Source organism: Dinoponera quadriceps, unplaced genomic scaffold (assembly GCF_001313825.1).
Source record: "Dinoponera quadriceps isolate SergipeBrazil2010 unplaced genomic scaffold, ASM131382v1 scaffold113, whole genome shotgun sequence".
In the NCBI taxonomy this organism is placed as follows: Eukaryota; Metazoa; Arthropoda; class Insecta; order Hymenoptera; family Formicidae; genus Dinoponera; species Dinoponera quadriceps.
In genome coordinates, this window is record NW_014554899.1 from 2,447,404 (window position 1) to 2,469,242 (window position 21,839).

At 47.8% G+C, this 21,839-nt stretch overlaps 2 protein-coding genes across 19 annotated transcripts in view; one reads left to right on the forward strand and one right to left on the reverse strand.

The window, feature by feature from the left end:
* LOC106742530 (CUGBP Elav-like family member 2) overlaps nucleotides 1-21,839 on the reverse strand; it is a 575,750-nt gene that overhangs the window by 199,743 nt on the left and 354,168 nt on the right. The window lies entirely within an intron of this gene.
* On the forward strand, nucleotides 12,816-13,496 carry LOC106742531. 2 transcript variants are annotated; one of them, XM_014615574.1, is made up of 2 exons: nucleotides 12,816-13,242; nucleotides 13,434-13,496. In XM_014615574.1, exons 1-2 carry the CDS (start codon nucleotides 12,850-12,852, stop codon nucleotides 13,434-13,436), a joined length of 396 nt encoding a protein of 131 aa, XP_014471060.1. In that variant the 5' UTR covers nucleotides 12,816-12,849; the 3' UTR covers nucleotides 13,437-13,496. The 2 variants fall into 2 exon arrangements, with proteins under 2 accessions (XP_014471060.1, XP_014471058.1); XM_014615572.1 differs by having other exon boundaries at nucleotides 13,345-13,490.

Here is a 21,839-nt window from a genome sequence, read left to right on the forward strand (position 1 = left end):
CGATAATGACAGTAAACTTGGGCGATTGCGTTAAACGAAGTCGGGAACGAAGAGGGGAGTAGTCGTCGCTGAAAAGCTCTCTACGGGCAGGGGAGAGCGACCAGTAGTCGCGCTCGCCCTTGTCTGACGGCCGTGCGCGCGCGAGTAGCTGGCAGTAGCTCGACATTTACATACAAATAAGCTGGCCCCGTTGATATTCCAGCCGAGTTTATCTACCGCCCCGGCGACGGTAATCGGCCGCTAACACGACGCTACAATCGTTCGTCGGGATTACCGTCCTTTGTCATTACTAATGGGAATAACTCGTTCATAATTAAAGTCGGCTCTTTCGCGATGTAATCCGGCGGAGCCTCGATTGTACAGATTTAACGACATTAACCTTTCACCCGGAATAGCGAGGTCGAGCGCGACTCCTCTCGCCGATTCTCTCTCGCGATGCTGGAGTAAAAAAAAAAAAGCGAACGGCTCGGCCGGGCCTCGTGGGTTCAAGAAAATCGGTATTCTGCGCACTGTTGCGGTCGTAAGAACTCGTGTCCCTCTTCAAGGAAATTGAGCCCGATATATATCCCTGAAGAAGATCACCGACCGCGCGGCGGAACCGCGAATTGCTGTCCTCTCGTAATCCTTTGTGCCCCTACGTCGAATCCCGGATAGAAATTTAAAACGGCCGCTGGAAAGACTCTTTTCTCTTTTACGTAAGTCCTGTGTAGAAGTATAGTGTTCGTATAATTTAAGGCGAATTTTTTTCATCCAACTAGGACCCTGAGTGGGTCTTAGGAGCTGCAGATTAGGAGCATTCGTATCAGTGACTATTTAGGGTTTATCTACGAAATTCCATTCAAGACTTGTCTTTCTAAGTCATATCTAAGCTCAACGAAGACAAGCCTATTTTGGATTACACCTGTGTCTAAGGTCACCACAAACTCGCACGCCCCGGGTTTATTTCTACCCGCGATTGCACCGGTCATGGCCGGTTAAGGCAATTCTTATCTATCTTACGCCTTTTCAAGTACTCCCGAGATACGAGTATTTTAGTACGTTGGAATTACACTTTCCGGGGTCCTTATTAAACAACGCACAGGAGCGAGCTTAATTATCGTACTGTGCAAGCCGGAGGAACGGAGGAGGAGAGAGATGCCGATGGTTAAAGTGAGAATAGAATATTAAACAGCGCGAGTCACTTTTCCAGATTATTTTCGAGCGCGAGGATTTAATCCATGAATCAGTGAGCCCATTATCTCCTTCCTTCCTGAATTAGTCGTCTTTTTAGTTCGTGCTTTTAAGCAGCGGCGATACGATCGATTTTCATCGCCGCGCCGGGCGATCGCGTCGAGATGAGTAAGAGAAGAAAAAAAAGGAAGAAAAAGAAAGAAAAAAAGAAAATCGCCGCGGGATACATTACAGTCTCCTCGGTGTGTTTCGCGATTCGCGCGGAAAATTGATAGACTGCCGTATTACGCCGGCGGGAGCCACAGTCGGCGTCTTGTATAACGTATCGTTCCCTGGAACCACAGTTACATGATTTTCAGCCTTGGGCATATAAGCGTGAGGTCGAGTGCCGTTACAATTAAAATCATTATCACTCCACCGTTATAACTAGAGTCACTTGTGAGATTTTCAACCTCTCATGCGTTACAGATGGAGAAAAAAGACTGGTCGAATGAATGTGACGATGAACGAACCAAACGCGCGTTTTGGTCGGAGGAAACAGAATTTCTAAATCTCATGAGCCAAGTTTGATTCTAGCCGGAAATTCCGTTTCTTCCTACCAAGACGCGTTTGGTTCGTTCATTGTCGCGTTAATTCGACCAATCTTTTGTACGTGTGTGTGTATGTGTGAAAATCGTGTGACTCTCGGCCTAGAGAATAGTATGGAGTACATTCATGTATGCTGTACCGTTTCCTAGATTGAAAGTATTTATTATTACACAATTTGCAGCCTCTCACGTGTATACGTAAGGTTGGAACTATTATAATTAGAGTCGTTAGAATTATGCTATTATAACTAGTGTTACTTTTGCGATTTTCAACCTTATGTACGATCCTCCGTTTAGGGAATGATAGCGCATATATGACATCGACTGTACGTGACGCTGACTATACGATCGTATCGACAAAATGCAAGCGGCGTTCGAGCAGACGAGCGAACGATTGCAATGTTTGGAACTGCGCGCAGTATAATCTTCTACAGGTAGACACTGAGCGAACAAACAGCGAAAGCGAATATTCGGACGTTCGCGCTGGCGCTCGTCGTTCGTTCGTTTCTCTTCAGCTGTGCGATTTGCTTGTCCTCGCAGATCCAAAAGTATTTACCACTCGGATCTAAGGGCTCAATTCTCAGCATGGAACGTGGCAATCTCCACCTCTAATGCGGGATGCCACATGCGCAGCATACATCCGTGTAGCTAAGCGAAAGCCATTGAGCGAGCTCTCGAATCCGACTGGTATATATTTTTCAATCTAAACGTACGAACGCACAAACAAATCATAGGTTAGGAGCTAACCGAGTGTTTGGGAACTTCCTTTGTCCTACCGCCTCGGGAGCGAATCGGCTCGAATCAAATATTCCGTTCGGATTCGTTAAAGCGCACACATCTCCGAATCATAACAACGAACGTTCGCATTCACCGTTCGTTTGTTGTCCGTTCGCTCAGTGTATACTCAGCTTGAGATGAATCTGGACGCACGATCGTTTAGCCGGTGGAGAGCGCGCTTCGCGGTACTCGCGTCGCTCCGCGCTCAGGGTACCACCGGCACCGATTTCAATCGGCGCGCCGCGTTTCCTTAATTAAAGCCACGGGCATTCGCGCACGCCCACGCAATGCACGCGCGCCCGGGCCACGTGCTAATCATCAACGGGATGCCATCGCGTCAGCAGGATGCGATACGCGGCGCCCGCGCGCATTCATGGTGTCGGCCGTCTCGCATCGCTCGGTCGGTCACGTACGTATCCGCCGGAGGAATTCGATTCTCACCGGTGTCATTAAGTGATTCGAGGCGACGTCGTGAACGGACGGCGCGCCCTCGGAGAACCCGTCAGCTCCTTTTTATTCGCGATCGTCCCGCCGGTGGTCGACATGGCTCCGTGGATGGCACGAGGACGACGAGACGCAACGTCCTTTCAATTTTATGTAATTTCCTGGAGGCCCGGAGCTCCCGACCCGATTTAATAGGAGTTCCGTCGATCAAACGAGCAACAGGAACGCCAGTTTTCCCCGGAGGCTGTCTCTGTACCCCGTCCTCCCTCACGTTGTAAGTACGGTTTAAGTAACTCGGCTTCGGCTGAGTCACGGTCGGCGAGCGGCCACCGCGGAGAGAGCTTCCTCCTTGTCGCACCCCTTTTGTATTCCAGTTTAGAGGCAATCCCGGGGAAGACTTGTCGCACGCGAGATTACCGAGAGGAAGAAGTGGAAGAAGAAGCTCTCTTGCTTCGGACGAAAATACCGAACTATTTATGTATTCCGGATGTAGACGGAAAGTGAAGCACGGAAACAGTCTCGTAGCATACACTCGGTCTGAACACTTTTTTCCTCGATGCAGTTCGGAACGCAGCCAGCGCCCAATGAGGGAACGTATTTTTCTGGGAGTTATTCAGAAACAAGATCTACTGTTGAATACCGTCTGCGTTTCGAATTGCATCGATGGAAAAATGTTCCAACCGTACTAAATCCAAGTGTACGCGGGAAAAAGAATTAGCTGCCACAGGTAAAAATTCTTTGTCCATACGGCACAACTGAAATTTAGTTAATTTAGCTAATTATTTTTGTCCCTGTACACGGGGAAAATATTGTAGTAAAAATTACCACAAAATTTGGTAATGTTAGAATGTTGCCATATTAGAATTATAACTGAAATTATAATATATTCTGATCTTTAGTAATGTAATCCATTATACACATCACTAAATATTACAACACAATAATAATAATACCAGTTATAATTCCGGTATGGTCCGACATTGCAAAACTTTATGATAATTTTTATTACAATATTCTACCTATGCATCTAGTTTTTAGTTCCCACGGCTAAAAACTAGGTCTGATCATTAAATTTCAATTGCATTATATGGACAGCTAATTCCCTTTTTACGCGGCAAGAAAGATTGGTTGAATTAATATGACGTGGAATGATTAAGTACAAGTTTTGCTGAGAGGAAACATAATGTCTGGTTCTTATGAGCCAAACTTGATTTTTAGTTACGTGATATCACGTTAATTCACACAATCTGTTTACCTGTCTACGTAAATACACCGCGTCGCGTTAAATCGGACGTGTTCGAAGGAAACGTCTCGTCTCGAACTTCCCTCTACACGTACGCGTCCTGTCACGAACCGCACAAAGAGACTTCAGACGCGACGGGAGTGAGGAGAACTTTTGTAGTCTTTTTCCTACACCTGTCCTATCGATACTAGTCGCGGAAACGAGGTAGGGAGCGGCCAGGAACGAGGCGGGGAAGCGGATAGGAAATTGATATCGAACAGACGCCCGACGGCTCGTAGTGCTCAGCAAGTTTGTTCGTAAATCACGATACATCCACCTCCCCTTCTTCCACTCGCCCCAGGCGAGACCAGCCCTATCCGCTTTGACCCCCTCGCTCGCGCCAGTCCGCTTTCACACCGCTCCGTAGCCTCGAGCGGATCCGCTTCGCTCCCTTATCCCGCGCGATTGGGGAGCGACGCTAAAAACGCGCCAGCGTGCGACCAAGCTAAGCCGCCACCGCCACCACCCGCCTCTCTCTCTCTCTCGGCCAACTTTCGTTTTACTCGTAAATTTTAATGATTGCGCAGTCGACTCGCGCGTGTTATCCGCGAAACTGGTTATCTCCGACCGGCGCTCTTTTCGAAAAAGCAGCGCGATGAAGAGCGATAGGCGACTGCATGGTCGGAAATCCGACGAGGAGTGCAATTCCGGAAACTCCGTCCGGCCAAGAGAATCGCGAGAGCGAACGAGAGAGAGGGGGAGGGAGGAAGAGAGGAAAAATGAGAGTTATCCGTAACTTCGACTAGGCAGCTTGTTATTTTTAAGTTATACAGGATGCGCCGGAAAAATAGGAACGAGTTAAAATTCAGCCAGGAATACATCCTCGACTTTTCCGGAGCGTATTTTTACATCAAATAAACCTGGAAGCAGATAACACTATTTTTCTCCCGCTTTCGACTCAGAAAAAGCGACTAAATGTTAAGGGAAGCGCGGAAGCTCTTTCGGTTCTCTCTCTCTCTCTCTCTCTCTCTCTCTCTCTCTCTCTCTCTCTCGCTTTCTATGAAGCGACGGCGGCGGCGGGAGAAAGAGAGAGAGAGAAAAAGAGAGATAGCATGTCGCCCGGTGTTAATCGCGTCCAAAATAAATCCGGAGGAAAGCCGGCGGAGTAAAAACTTTCTAATTAAGGCAATTTTGCTAGTTAGCCGTTAACCATTCCCGGGAGACAGTTTACTAAACCCCTTGGAAGCTTGACCACCTGGATAAGTTCCAGAGGTAACCGCGAGAACGCGAAAAGCGAGCGAGACGGGTGGAGGAAAGGGGTGACAGGGGGAAGGAAGAGTGTGCCTGCCGAAGGGGCGGACTTCGTGAAGGGGGTGGCTCGTAAATCGGACGAGAGGGTCCTGCGCTTCCACACGGGGCTCTTACAGATATTATAGGTCGCGGGAAGTTTGGCGCGTAAAAATATCGCGGATTTATGAGGAAACTTGCCGGATTCTCCTCGTTGCCGCGGTAATTGTCGAAGATGTATCGCCGCCCGGTGAGTTTTATCTGCCGGCAGGTTGGACGGCGCGCTGCTTACTGGCCGCCGCTATTTCACCCTTGGGGTTCAGGGGATTCCTACACGTGCAGTGTGTGCGCGTACGTGTTACACAGGGTGTCCCGTGTCCGTCGGCGAGTCACGCTCGGCTCGTGGATCCTCCCAGCTAGGCGGCATGGCCTCTCCCCTTCTCCCTCTCTTCCCCCGTAGGAATTCATCGGAACGTCGTCCTCGCGACCGGACGATTTTTCGCTCGGTAATGTTAAAGGCCGCGCTAAGTGAGTGTGGAAGAAGTGAAATTTCGCTCGAAATCGGCGCCACCGAGCACCCCGTACATTGTCGAGCACCCTCCGATTGGTCGTAACAGGAAATTGCTCCGCCGCCGGCGGCACTTCGGCGCGCTTAAGTATACGCACGCACGCATCCACGCGCGTTTTTCTTACCGATATCGCCGACCGTGCGTCGAGCGCGGCCAACGTAACAACAAACGAAGGTAATTCGACGATGACTCGCGGAGCGCGTAATTCCCCGGAACGCTTCCGGGCTCACGCCCTGACAACGATGTAAATTTTCAAGCCAATAGAAAATAAATCATCACACTCGCTGTTTGCCAGCGTATACCGTTTTCCCAGGGTATCGTTTTTCCAGCGTAAAGGCGGCCCGTTCTTTTTTGCAATCGTTCGCCGCGATTCGTCAATATTCAGTGCGTAAAGGTTCGCGAATCAATAATGAAATACAAATCCCCGGGGGGGAAAAAAAGGGGAAACGATACGCAACTGGTCGCGGACTGGGCGCGCCAACGACTCGAGAACGAGGAAGAGGAAGTGGGAGGAGGAGAAGAGAAGCGAGCTCGCCTGCGACTCGTTCAATGTAAATTCCGAACACACGGGTTTTGGGCCACCGGTTATGGTGGTGGTGGTCGTGGCTACTACGGCCATCAATTTAACGGTGTAAGTCCGTAATATAGCACGAGCTGTGTGAGCGAGCGCATATATACCGGGTACGCCCGCCGTCCGCTCGCCGACCCCGCCGCCGCCGCCGTAACTGCCCAACGGGGTAAGAGGATTAAGTGCAACTCGCGCGAGTACCACGCGAGCTCCCTTTTTATATAACCTCCCGATATTTTAGCCGTTTTTGCCGGTAGCCGCGTTAATCAAGCCAAGAAATGAATTTAATAACCGCACGGGCTCATCGGCGGAGGCACGGCGGAGCGAGAGCCCCCTCGCAAGGAAGGAGGGAACGTCTCGTTAAGTATTTTATAAGTGGAATATTTTTCGAGGGAGGCGCAACGGGGAAATGCTGTATAATGTATATTTTAACGGCCGCTGGGGGAAGAGGAGGGGTATTAATCAACGTATCTTCATAACGGCACACATGGTAGTCACGTTACCCGTGTGCACTGAGATACCCGTTTAGTTGAATCAACTAAATCCTTGTTTCACTATGGACAAACAAATTTTTTGGTTATTACAACCGGAACGTTTGTTTGCCCATAGTCAAACAAGAATTTGGTTGATTCAACTAAATGGGTTTCTCGGTGTTAGGAATGAAGATATTTCTCTTTTCCTTTTCTAGAACGTAGAATCTTCACGTCTCCGGGCGTGTTAATGATTAAAGCGACTTTCGCACGATTCCGCTTTGATTACTCTATTTCATATTGCGGGCAAGCCAATTGTTCGCGTTTGCACGACCAACATCTCGCGTTTCCAAAACTCCTGTAAATTTCCGCGAGTGCCGGTACCTTTATCGAATATCATTTAACCGATCGCACGCGACCCCGGCGCTATTCACCCTCGACGTTAATAAATGTGTTGCGTTCTCTAATTTACGGCCGAAAGTAACCGACAAACGTGTCCTCCCCTCCTTCCCGCCGGTACACCGAGAATTACACGTCCGTCCTGTAAATTTTCGACGAGATAAAATTGATAAATTCGAAAGTGGATCGTTAACGTTGCCTAAATAAATGAATGCTGGTACCGCACATCGTAGATTCGATCGCGTGACCGCCGGCGCGTGATATCGAATTCCGATTAATCGATCGACCGGCCACATTAAAAGCGTCGCCCGACCGATCGGATCATTAATAAAACAGTTGCATGCGCCGACGAGGACTGGGCGCGTTGAGAAGCGGCTTCGAATGACGAGGGCGACCAGGACGACGCGTTTTCGTCAACTCCGCGAAAATGGATGGATGGACGAACGCGAGAGCGCGCAGGTCGCACAAAAGGACCGGCTGACGCCCGCATTTCGCAAATTTTTCTTGCTCGCCGGCGAGGTCGCACGGCGCGTCTCACACGATCTCTTATTTTTCTCCTTGCGACTCGCTATTCTTGCTTGCCCAGCATTTCCCCTTTGACTCGCCGAGAGTCACACGGGCGAACGAGCGAGTGTGCGGATGCACTCCTGGCTCTCGCAATTTCTTAGGGCGATGGACGTGTGTATGTGTGTGTGTGTGCGTGCGTGTGTGTATGCACGCGCGCGTGTACGTGCGTGAGTCGCGTTTCTCGTTTACCGGAGAGAGTCGGCGCTCGCATTCGCGACAGGTAGACAATGCCGGGCCGAGAAAGGGACCGTGAACGCTATTCCGCGACGTAGACGTGAGTAATTGAAGGCTAAAGATACGACGAGCTCTCTCGAGAGCACTCGCGGCGCGCACTCCGACCGATCGCGAGCGTGCGATTGATCGTAGTTTATCCTCTAAAATCATTTTTTTTTAATAGTGGAAAAGAGAAATCCAAGTTTTTATTCGCCAGTGAATTCCTGATTTGTATTGGGGATAAATGTACACAGAAAAAAATGCTGGATTCAAGTAAATAATTAATCCGAAACTCCTCAGCAAATTGTTACTTGGATCAAGTAATATTTGTTCGATTCAGGTAAAATATTTTCCAAGTAAATTATTCAAGTAAAATATATTTATTCGATCCAAATAAAATTTACTCAATCCAAATAAATATTTGCTAAAGGGGGGGGGGAGGGAGGGAGAGGAAAAATATTATTTATTATACGCTCTATTATTCCTCTTAAATGTCAGTGACCAATAGTTACATAGAAAATATTGATAAAATAAAAATTAATACAAGTGTAAAATAAAAAAAAAAACAAAGTAAAAATAAAAATATTTACATAAAGAAACAGAAGTATGAAATTAATAGCAATTGCACTCCCAAAAGCATGGCAGAGAGAAGCCGACGGTTTTTGCTCAAGAAAGAAAATAGAGAATGAAAACAGAAATACTGGAAAAGGAGTATTAGAGTAATTATTTATTCGAACCCAGCATTCTCTTTCTTTCGTGTATATTGGAACCGAATCTCTTCGAGCTCGTCTCAATTTATCCGCTTAATTGCCGCGGCGATCGTCGGTCGCCGCGGGCGCAAAATAACAGCCGCGAGCGAATAATGTAACTGCGGCGAGAAATATATGACACTGTTCGCTTTTTGTTACTAATTCAAGTGCAAAAAGGATCGATACCTTTATCTCGTAAATGCAAGTCGTTATGGCGCCATAAAATCTATTATTAATCATAACGGCTCTTATCCCGATCGAGAGTCGCCTCATTAAGGATTCCGGAGGGTTGCTCCGCGAGAGAGGATAATTTCGGAGTTTATTTTGGCTCGTCGGTGCGGAAATGCGATTTCGCTAGCCGTTACATCGAGATTCGTATCGCTCGCGGCTATATACTCCGATATTGGAGGGTTCGACGTCCCCGTCCCTTAACTGCCCCCGAAACTCCATCGAAGACCTCGGACGCCTAATTCCTCGTGTAACTGTGAAAATCGCGCGACATGCGTGCGATTTATAAAGAGTTCGTTGCTTCAGTCGTCCTTCGGAATCTTCCGCTCGCCGAAGATCGTCCGGAATTCCGGCGGGGCAGTTGCAATTGGTCACTTCGAATTTACCTATATAGATCCAGCTTCATTTAGATCTCAATTTATTCAGGCCGCCGCGATATATTTGGAACTACCGATATCCCTGAAATAAAAGACGCGAATCATCGATCCTCGTCGCGTATCTCCTCCTCTTCCCTCTTCCCCTCTTCCTCGCGTAACTTAACGAGCAAATCTCTCGGTACGCTAATCGAGTGGAGGACCCATTAAAATTCCGCGCGCGTCTTGTCCAATAATTAAGAAAAATCGCCCGAGGGTGTGCCGCTGTCTGCGTGGCTTTCTCTTCGATATTGTCAAAGTTACTCAATCCGGAGGGCGAGGCCAACAACGCAGCGTGCGCGCGTGTTACCGAGAGACAGAGATAGAGAGGGGGAAGGAGCGAGAGAGGACGGAAGAACGGGCGCGTGTTATGGCGCGGGACACGTATGTTCTTTCATTAGCCGCAGGAAATTAACCGAGAGCGACCGCGATGGCCCTGCCGTCGTTTCCCCCCGTTCGCTCTCCCACGAGGGAGAGAGATTCTCGAAGCGTCACACAGTGCGCGCGCGTCCGACGAAGGGTGAGAAATAATCGGCGAGAGGGCTCGAATTTCGAAAATTTCCCCGTTTCACGGTCGTTGCACCGCGCCGGCCCCGTGAAAGTGACAGCTAGACTCTCTCTTTCCCTTTTGAGTGGCGCGTTCGGTTTTTTTCTCCTCTTCCTCTCTCGCTTTCCCCCTCCGTCCTTTTTTTTTTCGTACCTGTCGCGTCACTCCCTTTTGCACCGTCGTGCGCACACCCTCCGCATTCGCGATGCGACTACCTCACCGCGCGCGTTGCTCCGCGGCACCTCATCGGCGACGAGGGTAAAACGTGACGGTGGGTTTAGCGCGGCGGAAGGTGCGCCGGCGGGAGAGAGGGGAGGGCGAAGGGCAGGGTCGAATTTGCATAATTGTTTTCAGTTTACCGTGGCGCCTTGCGCTAATGAAGAAAAATACGTCGGTCGAGCTCGCGCGGCCCGGCGATACGGCGAGGCGTCGACGGGCGATTCTTTGGCTCCGCGAATATACCTCCCCCGTCGTATGTCGTCCGTTCCCCCCCCCTACGTCCCTTCCCTCCCGCGTCCCGTGAATTTACACTCTCGAGCTTAATTGCACGGAGCCGAGATAAAATCTCCGCCGCGCTTTGCACGCCGACGCAGACGTAAAACCAGCCGCTTCGTCCGACAATGACACCGCCGCCCGCCGCTGGTCGATCGTAAACCTCCGCGGCAAATGAGATACCGCCTTAACAAATTCTATACATTGCTTAATTGCCCGGCCTTGCAATCGGCCGAATAACACGAGATCCGAAGCGCAACCGTGCATCTCCCGACACGCGAGAAATTTGATCGTCTAGTTACGAGTTTAAAAACGTCGACGAAACTACCATTCGGACGAGAGCGATTTGAGTGAGGGCTGATGGAATAAGTTTCGAACGGATATCACGGGGAAGACTAATCTTCGGGGCGAATCACGAGGCGCATCGGCCGCCGACGGAATGTCAAAAATCGAAAACGCTTATCGATTTTGCCGGCTCCGTCCCGTTCCGGTGACGGACGGGGAACACGGCAGGGGTGATCGCGCACATTTCAAACCCTCCAGCAGTTTAGGCCGGTCACGTGTGTCCGCTGATACGAGAGCCGCATACACAAGTTTTTCGACCTCCACTTCGCGCGCGAGCCGCGTCCATCCTCCCCATCCCCACCCTCGCGTCCGACCACCCGCATGTACACTCACGCCTACAATTATCGAACTAACTCCCGCACTTGCAGCCCGAAGTTACTCCGTCGCATCCACCGTGTGCGTCTATACTTGTGCACCCCCTTACGCATTCTACAGCGTCTACGGCGACGTCTTCGCATCAGCCCCGCGTTTCGGTCTTCCGCGTTGTGTAGATTTTTTCGGCGAAAATAATCTTCGTACGCACACAGACCTCTACATCGAGAACTCGCATCGAGAACAGCGCAACCCCTCACCCCGCGTCTCTCCTGCCGTCCGTCGACCGCTACACGTTCACAGGGAAACTTCCTCCACTGACACACCCACCCCACATTCGTCGCTGTGTCTACATCTACGTCCGCACGTGAAGCTAGCTAGCTAGTTGCCGCTACCCCCACCGCAGCAGCTTCGGCCTCGCATAGCGGCGCTTCAACTCTCTCATACGCGCCAGCACGGTGCAGCCCGCGCGCGCTGCTGCTGCCTTCGTTCTCTCCCGAGGGTGGCAGCCGCCCTGACACCGAAAAACAGGGAAAAGCTCCGTGAGCGGTCGGAAGGACACGTACGCGGTATGCCCTTGCAAACAACACTCTCCGACGAGAAGAGATACTCGGCTGCCTTTCTCCTCCCTCCAACCCCCCGCGAACCCTTCCCGGCTGGCGCCCCACGTCGGACGTCACGCCACGTGGATACGTCTAATTCGTTTCGCGTGTCTCGCCACGTCGGGCGTGTAAAAGAAACATTTTCTCGCAAGATAATTTCGCCACGGCGGATGCTTTTATGAGGCGTACATGTGTGTATATATATATATATTTTTTTTTTTCAAACCACTCCCATTTTCCACGTCCGCCACTCCCCTCCGGCGAATCCAACTCGGTAAATTGAAGTTTGCAAACGATCCACTTTAAAGATTCTGTTAATTACGTGATGTACAGAAACAGATGGTGAACGAGAGGCAAAAGGAATAGAATAAACTTTGTTATGTCCTAAGATAAATCCTGCAAAAGCTAACAATTAAAATCAATACACGATAAAGGTATAGATGAAGAAAAGAAAGAAAAGTGTACGAATAAGAAAAGAAAAATGTAATATTATCCTAAATGATGATATACAGGGTGTATCTGGATTCAACCGGCAAACTTACAGGATAGATTCTATGTTGAAAAATAAGTAAAAAAATCTCTTAGTAAATATGTGTCTGCAAAAGTTTGATTTTTAGGATATAGCCTTTAGAAGATGACAACGATGAAAGAAACAGTGTCGTGATAAACGAATTAAGAATGTTAACCCTTTGCACTCGAAGTTTTTTTTCATTCATATTACCAGCAACACGAAGCAATTTCAGTGGAAAGATCATATTCACATATAAGTAAACGATATGCGCATTAAAAGAAAAGTCATTGTCGTATGTTATTGTTTTTTTTTAATTTTGTTAATTTGTTAATAGTTGTTAACCACTTGCGGTGAAAAGACGTGCTACCCACGTCAACATGCTTTTGTTACCGGAACGCCAGCGACGTGTTACGCACGTCGTTGAGCGATTGTTGCAGAAAGATAAAAGACGTGCGTGGCACGTCCACTGTTCAATAAAATTCTTTACCGAGGCACAGTTTCTGCTTGCTCTTCATCGTGTAAAGTTATCAGTATTGACCCCAGACTATAAAATGGAAAGTGATAGCGAAGCCAGTGATATTATTTCTATAAATAAACGGAGAAGACAAGACAATGTAGAGTCTGACAGTGATTTAGAACAAATTGTTTTTCCAAGTCGGAATCGGCGTAGAATTCTATCGGACGACGAGGAAGATGTTCAGAATGAGAATAGAGAAAGGAATGTTTCATCCCAGGAATGGATTTGGAAAGACGCGGAAAATATAACGCAAGTATGGGAATATACAAGAATATCTAGAATACATATTCTTGTTGGGCAAAATGTTGTTTTGAAAAGTATCACACCCTGCAAGATTATTAATAAATAAATTTAGTATTGATACAGATGTAATTTTATCCTTCTGCCTCTCTATATTCTCTTCGTGAACCCTCCCGCTGAACGCTGCCTGAATGCGCCGCGAAGTGATTCCCGCTCGATTGTTTTGCTACGCGCAACCGAGAATTTCTTTGCACCGCAAGTGGTTAATAGTTTGTTTAAAGTTTGAAGACAAATGTTAAATGGCTCCGCTCCGGAGCCCCCGAGTGCAAAGGGTTAATACATAAAGTTAAGACATAAAGTGAGATGAGGATGAATATTGAAGAAGAGCTAGCGCTTCATAGTTCAAAGTACTGCTGATTTAAATGATACCAGCAGAGAAAGAGAACAAGAGAGGAAAACAGGGAGGTTGATAACGTAGTTGAACGGGGATCATGGGAACTAATTGCAAAGCGAAAGCACGAAGGTCGGCAAGAAGAAGGCAAAGATAAACAGATCGACGAGGAGATAGTCATCCGGTACACTCGCGCATCGAACGGTCGTTTACCGCGCCCGGCGAAGTCGCCCATGAATAAAGATGAATGAGTGCTTTATTATTTGCGACAGCGCGGTTTAACATACGCTAACGAGCTGCTTCTTCCGCTCTTGGGCGCGGAAGAAATCGAGGAACGAGAAGACAGCGGTGGTTCAGCATCATGAGACGATGGAAACGCGGTATTTTGCTGCGGCAAACGAGAGTCGATCGCGGGCAAAGATGCGGTTTGAAGGATCAAGAGCCGAGAGGAGCGCCTTACCACCGTCTCGGCCGACTAAAATATACGATCGGAGATTGTTTTGTCGGCGGCGGCTACTCCTTAGATCATACGAGCCGTTTTCGGTGCCGCCCGAGAACGTCGTCAATTTGAGCGTTGTGTTAGCGAACACGCGAGCGCTATCGCGATCAAAGCGAGATTTAATCGCGTCTTATTATTTAGACGGAAAAACAAGGAGGGTGGCGTACGCACGGTGGCTGACACGTGCCGATCGAAGATTCGATAATCGCAGGGAGGCAGAGCTCGCGGATGCGATACGCCTGGCGGCGTCCAATTACCGATCGGTAATTGGGGCAGAATTTCTGCTGAGCTCAAATTTGCGCATTGCTGTCCGGTGGCCGTGCCTTCGGTCAGTAGCCGGGCACACACTCGCTACTCTTCGTTAATTAAACCGATTAAGTCCCGGGCTTTCGACCGCCGGGACTTTTTTTTTCCAACCCCATAATAAGTTCGTCGGATCAGTCACTGGGAAACGAACTTCGGGCCTCGCACTGTAGCTGTGACGGCGCGAATTTAATTGCTAAACTTTATTTTCAATCCCGTCGTTCGCGGAGGAGCGGCCGGGGGAACCTAAGCTCCGCGGGAGAGCGGATACGGCAAACCGCGTTTAATAAAATAACAGTCGTTCTCGTAGAGAGAGAGGACGTCTATCTGTGTTTGTGCCCGCGGCTTTCGGCTTAGTTCGACGGTAAAGGGTCCCCTTTGCGCGCTGATCGTTCCGTCCTCATTCTTGATCTTGAAAAATGCAGGCGAATAAACTTCCGAATTCGGTGACGCTGCCGCTTAATGCGTTTCGCAACTTCGACGCGGGAAGAGAGACAATCCCGAAACACTTGAGAAATCAAAGGAAGAATTTAAAGACTATGGGAAATCAAAACACGAATATTCTAGCGCCATTTAAATATTAACCCTCGAATAACAAGATTCACACGCAGTCGTACACGTAACAAGGTGAGTCGGATCCGACCGGTGGAAACGTTTTGTAGATTTTCAATTAATTTTTCTGATCAGGTATTTTTATTTTTACAATAAGTTAAAAAATATCTAAAAGTAAAGAAAATATATCGCAAAATATATAGAATGAAATATAACGTTTCACAAGCACGCGCGTGGAAATAGAATATGGATCCGGTCGGACTCAACCCAATATTGTTGTCGAAGGTTAATATTGTCAATATTGATATTATTGTAAGAGAATAAAATTGTCGAGAAGTTGAAAATAAAATTGTGTAACGCAAATATTTTTCGGACAAACGAACGCGATAACAACCTTCCACGAATGAACTCCGACTCTTGAATCTTAATAACATTAATATAAATTATTATCCTTTGAAAGTCCTTACCCAAGTGCTGAGGTGTTCGTTTGTCTGAAAAATGTTCGGTACGTTCGCGATACGCAAAGGACAATTTTATTCTCCCACAATAATATTAATACTGACAATATTAATATTTAAACAGCTCTAGAGAACACATCCTTGCTCTGGCTCCTCATGGCCTTTAAATTGTTCCTTTGGAACCAAGTAGAGAGTGGTCTTACTTAAATCTTCGAGAAACATTCACATCGAGCGGATAATAAATCGCTCCGATGACCAGGTGCAAAACTCGTTTGGACGATCGCTCGAAAGAAATGAGAATGACCGACAGAGAGACTCACGTAAAGAAATTTCTTTGAGCCACTCCCGTCCGGTCCAACTGCAGTGGGGACACAGCCATCCTCGCGCTTCCGTTTCCCTAATTAGGAAAAGCTCGTCGTCGCCGCCGCTCCCGCGGCACTTCGGCGCGACTATATCGTTCGCTTCCTCGTGAGTGAATTTTGATGGCCATTAAGGCATCTTAATTCGCGTCAGCGAGAAAGTTTAGCAATCATACTCGAGAATTCGTTTCTGCGCGCGCGCGGAGCTGATTACGGCCTTGATTATGACGTCGTTACGTGAATAATCCTATATAGGTACGCGCATTGAAATGTCAGCTTTTCATTACGTATGGAATTAATCGCATCGGACCGTTCTTGTTAACGTGGGAAAAATCCGCACGGCAAATTCGGCTGTTAAATTTCAAACATAAAAATTACATCAGTCTTTCAGGTAATCGCTCCTCCCAATATTTGCGTGGCGCAAGAGTCGAGCGCGTGCGTCGCGTTCCTCCGGAGAAATTACCGTCAAAAGGAAAAAAAGAGCACACGTCGGTTTTTTCAACGCACGCATTACGGCGTTTTGCCGTTCGGGGCGAATTTTCCGCTGAAAAAAAAAATCACGTTATCACGGCCGTTGAACGCGTTATCGGTCGCCGATTAAATCTAGCCGCTGCGTACAATTAACACCTTGATTGCGCGATCGCGTCCGCTCACGAGACGTTTATTTTCCGCGCAGCGTAGCGGCAGCGGCCCTTCCCCCATTATCCCATCCTATCATCGCGATATTAATGGTTTCGGTGTACTCTGTAATGTGAGCGCGCGGAATCAATTCCAGCGGTTGCTTGAATATTTTCGCAGCGCGTGGGCATCCAATTAGTGTTAGCTACGCCCTGATACCGTCGGAGTAATTATCCCGTAATTGATACGCTGCGCTACGCGGATCAAACAAAACGAAAAATGTCTCGAATTAAAAGGACCACGCGCCAGCCGGCGTGCTCGCCCGAGATAGCTGGAAATTATTCTCGAATCAGCCGTTTCCCTAACCCCTTTCGACTCTCTCTCTCTCTCTCTTTCGCTCGCTTTGTCTCTCTTTTTCTCCTCCGCCCTCTTTGCTCCGAAATGTACGTGCGACGCGCTTAGGGTGAATTCGCCACGAAGTCGGTGTTTCGAGCCCGACTCGGCTGTCGCCTGCTACGAAACGTTCCTCCGTCCGCCGGATTGTATAACTCGGCGACAATTTAAGCGTGGCATTATCGTCGAAGGCTAAAGTCGGCGGTTATCCGTGAGATTAGCCCGGCATACGCGTCCGCTCGCGTTGCGCTCTTCCTTGTTCTTCCTTCCGGAGATATGTCGGTTAATCGCGCCTGGCGAAGACGAAGCGGTTTCGCGAAATTAAAAGAGAGGATCGCACGCATATTTCCCGTCGTGGTAGAACCCATTCGTTCCTCGACGGAGTGTTTGGTCGGAACTCTCATCTCACATTCGTCATAAATGACATTTCGTATCTTTTTCATATTAAATATCCCCGCGTGTGTGAATGTGAAATTAAATTTCCCGCTGGGAAGTAAAATTGAAAGAATGATTCAAATTTATTGAAATTAAATGTAATATTCAGCGATTCTTTTCGATTTCACTGTAATTCGCTAATTAGGCGCGAATTTATATTAAATGAAAATCGCGCGCGCTATTCGCTCTTTCGATGCGAGTCCGAGCGAATTTCTTTTTTTTCTTCGTTACATTAGATGAGTGTTTTTTTTTAATTATCCCGGAGCATTACGGCGGGTTATCTACGTTATTGGAAGATTACTCGCGGACGTCAATGGAGGATTTTCATTACCTGGCAAAAGCAAGCTCCCGATAATTCCATCTCGCAATTCCTTTCTACGATTTCATCATCGCAACCGGAGATACACAGCGGCTTGCAGCAAAAAGCTTCATTAGACATTCCACGTGCGCGCGCGAGTCTCATGTGTTGCGAAAGACACACACCGTACGGTTATGATACGCCCGGGCGCGTCGTGCGCGTTTATAGACGATAATTAATCGCGGAAGAGCGCGGCCGAATCAAAGGAATCAAAGGAACGAGTCGATTCGGCACGAGCGTGGATTATACGAGGGGCACGAATTTAATTTCCTCCCTCTGTCTGCACGATATATACCCGCGCGGAGAGATTCGTAAGCGAACTAATTATTTCGCGAGCCGTTCGCCGGCTGGTCGGTCGGCTGGATGGAGGAAAAGGTAGTGGAGAGCCGAGCGCCCGGGAAAAGCAAACGGAAGTGCCGAGAGAGAAAGAGAGAAGTTAACCGAACACGCAGGACGCACGCTCTCCCATCGTGAAAAATTTACTTAACATTTAAACACGCATATGCACCAACGTCGTTTACACATCTTCATTTACTTTCGAACGTTCTCTCTTTTTTTCGGCAGGGGAGTGGGGGATACAGTTATGAGATCTTCCATTTCCGGACAATCTCTCCTCCGAGATAGGAACGCAAGCCGGCGGATTTGCGCTCGATGCGGCCCTGCTAGGGAACGGATGGGCGACCGAGCCGCGCAATAAGCGAAAGTTATTTTGCCGCTGCGAGGCCGCGCGCGGTGGGAGGGGGAGGCGGCTCGCGATAAGCGGTTATCGGAGTGTAATTCAATTACTGGATCTTCACAGTGCCCCAAGCACTATTGTCCCGTTTTTCCCCTCTCCTTCCGCCCGGTCCCCCCGGCCCCGGGACGATCCTCCACCGACTTCGCCCGTCCTCTCTCGTACCCTCACAGCCCTCAACCACACGCTTACACACACACACAGTGGCGCGTAGGCGCGCTGATTCGTTATCGCCCTTTACCCGCCGCGACACAATGGCGTTAAACAGGAGATAACCAAACTGATATTGCGGGTCTACCCCCGAGTTCATCGCGGTGACGACAACTTCGTTAACGTGGCGAGTGCGAAAGCGAGAGAAAGAGAAAACCGTCCACGCGTCCTTGATAATTAACCGATTAAATATGCGCGGGCGCTTTCGTCTCAAGCTATCTCGGCCGGTCGCATGCGCTCTAATTAACGGGAAATAAAATTTTGCGCGCATAATGGCGCGTAACGGTCAACGGCGCGGATATCGGATCGTTATCGAACAATGGACAACCGAATTAAACGGACAATCAACGGGCGATCATGCAGCGAACGCCACGTTCGCGCGCGATAACGTTTCTCTCCTTCGTGTTTCCTCGTTTAGCCGATCTTCGAGTATCTTCAAGTATTTTCCCCGTGGCGGATTGTTAACGGGAGAGTCCGTAATACACGGGATATACGGGGTGTCTGGTAATTCATGGGATACCGCTTGTGTGCAAGTAGAATGGGTTAAATTGAGTGGCAAAGTCCTTTATTATTTTGCAAATAACCACGCAAAATTTAAATTATTAATGATTGAAAATGGCCACGTATAGAGGCTTCTTTAATTAATAACTCGAAAGCTTACGTGGCAAAATGGTAAAAGACTTTTCTACTCAGTTTAACCCGTTATACCTGCACACAAGCGGCGTTCCATGAATTACCGGACACCGTATATACGGTGTCCGTTAATTTTCTCGGGATCCTAGGTGTGCAGGTAGAACGGATGAAACTGAACAGAAAAGCCATATACTATTTTGCAAAATTCGCAATAGTTAATGAGAATGAATGAATTAATCTATGAACCAGTGAGCGCACGGAAAGCGGTAAGGACTCTGTTTAAAGAAAAATAACTTAATTTTGAAGAACTCGATGAGCATCAACTTATATAATACTCATATAATACTATTATATAATACTTATAACATAATAACGATGAGCATCAACTGATTTCTAGAGATTGCTAAGGGATCTTCAGAAGTAAGCTATTTTTCTTTATACAGAGTCCGCCTTACTTCCCGTGCACTCATTACAGATTAATTAATTCCTCATTAATCTATTGCGAATTATGCAAAATGGCGCATAACTTTTCCGCTCAGTTTCACCTGTTCCATCTTCACACCACGGAGAAATCATTGAACACCCTGTATACATATAATTGGGAAGATCCAGTAACGTTGGGGAATCGCACCGTAATAGTTCAAACAGCGATAAAGAGCGGAAACTTAAAAGTCGAAGTCAATTTCGCGGATTTCGCTTGGGTGGAAATTCCGAAGTTTGACGAGCACTTTAATTTTACTGCGTACGTACAGCGCAGGAAGATCGAAATGTATATAAGTGAGCGCGCCGTATTCCCGTGCGCCGATAACTTCCACGTCGAAGAAAAACTTTCTCTTTGCAATTTTGGTCACGAAAGTAATCCGCGGAAAAGCTCTCCGTCACCCTTCCGTCTTGAAGCATGCACGAGCGAGCGAGCGAGCGAGCGAATTCTCGCTCTCTCTTTCCCTCCGTATCTCTTGCCCGTCCTCGTTGCCTTTTAGACAACACGATGGTGTTAAATGGAAGATAATCAAACTGATAGGTGCGCCTGCAGCCTCGACAGGTTACTGTCTGCTACCGTCGCAACTTCGTTAATGTAAGCGAGCTTCAGAGAGAGAGAGAGAGAGAGAGAAGAGAGGAGAGGAAAGGCGAGAACAGAATGACGGAACGAAGAGAGACAGGGAAAGTCGACCAAAACTCGATGGCGCGAAACTCTTTAACGACTCTTGCTCACGACTCCTCCACCACTACTGCCAGAACAGAGGTGGGTGCGCGCGCGAGAGAGAGAGAGAGAGAGAAGGGGACAGAACACTTAACGGCAGCCGGCGTTATATGCATATTCCTTGCTCGCAGCCCTTCGAGAGATGATCCATTCGGCGGACCAGAATGTCTGCCGCTAAGCGTTTAATTCTGACACAGTTCGCCGGGAAAGCGGATACTACGAGGAGGAGGAGGAGGATACTACGATGCTCAAAGGGTGCAAAACGTTGAAAATTAAACGGACGTGTTCCACGGACAAGAACAATTTTGCTTTTTGCGCCGGTGCTCTTTGCGCGATCTCTCTTTCTTTTTCGTTTGCATTTTTACGTCGCGAATCAAACGCTATAGCGAGGAGCATTGTGAAAATTGAGTAATCGATTTGAAACGCGGAGTTAGCGCCAAATGGTAAATTGAATTACAGTTCCGTCCATTCGTTCGCTCCGCATCGTTTTTAATAAGGCGTTCTGTTTATACGCGCCGCGCGTTGAAATAAAAATATTGAGATGTTAAATAAAACGAAACGCGAAAGTAGATACTTTAAACAAATTAAAAGTATTCGTTTTGCGCGCAACGTTTTAAATGTTTCCAATTGACAAATGCATCAGAACGGCAAGTTTAAAACATACGTACACGAATAAAATTTTTTTTTTTTTCATGGAAAGTTACATAAAAACGCCCCGCGATATGCACGCTAGTGGGAAGAGCGAGTCGATTAAAAATTTGCATTGGAAAAAAAAATACCGCTGGAAAATTCCCGATGGGAAGATATCGTGGCATTTTTCGCAACGTACTAATTGGCTAAAGAGGCACGATGCCGGGCGGGCAACCAATTAAAAAGAGCTGAGCGAGGAAAAGAGCTGAGCGCGAAAGTTGCCTTTATAATCGATTCTCTCAAACGAACTCGGTAAGAGCGGAAAACTTAGGCGAGCTTGCCTTCCTTATTAATTATTAATTATCTCGTTCGCTTATTGATGCATTTTTGCATTAAGTCTTTTATCTAGTAACCGCTTTTTCGCCCGAACATATCTTACGGTAGCGTAAATACGTTTCGTCGACAAAGAATTTAATGTATCAAGATATATTAGTCTATTCTTCTTTTTAATTAATTATATGAAAAAGTAATCGCCATTGAATCGTTTTTAATAACTGAAGAACGCTTCGTCGAGAAGCGGACCTTAAGAATTATTCGAGAAATATCTGTCACGTGTACTACACGTGGGGCAATTTCCGAACGCCGAGGCAACTCGACCGCTACAACTTTTTGCCCGGCTGTACGTGTATCACCTTTCTTAGAAGCGAAGTAAACAGTCGTTCTTCTTTCACACATACACAGAGGTGAAGCCAAACGTTCCGGAACAATCGCTCGTTCTAATTACCGGATTCCGTAAAGTGTTACATTTTGTTCAAGCACTATTCGGTGGTGGGGGGG

What these genes read in the sequence shown, in the direction of transcription:
- LOC106742531 (XM_014615572.1), top strand. Translation starts at nt 12,850, where the DNA reads ATGCTTTTGTTACCGGAACGCCAGCGACGTGTTACGCACGTCGTTGAG.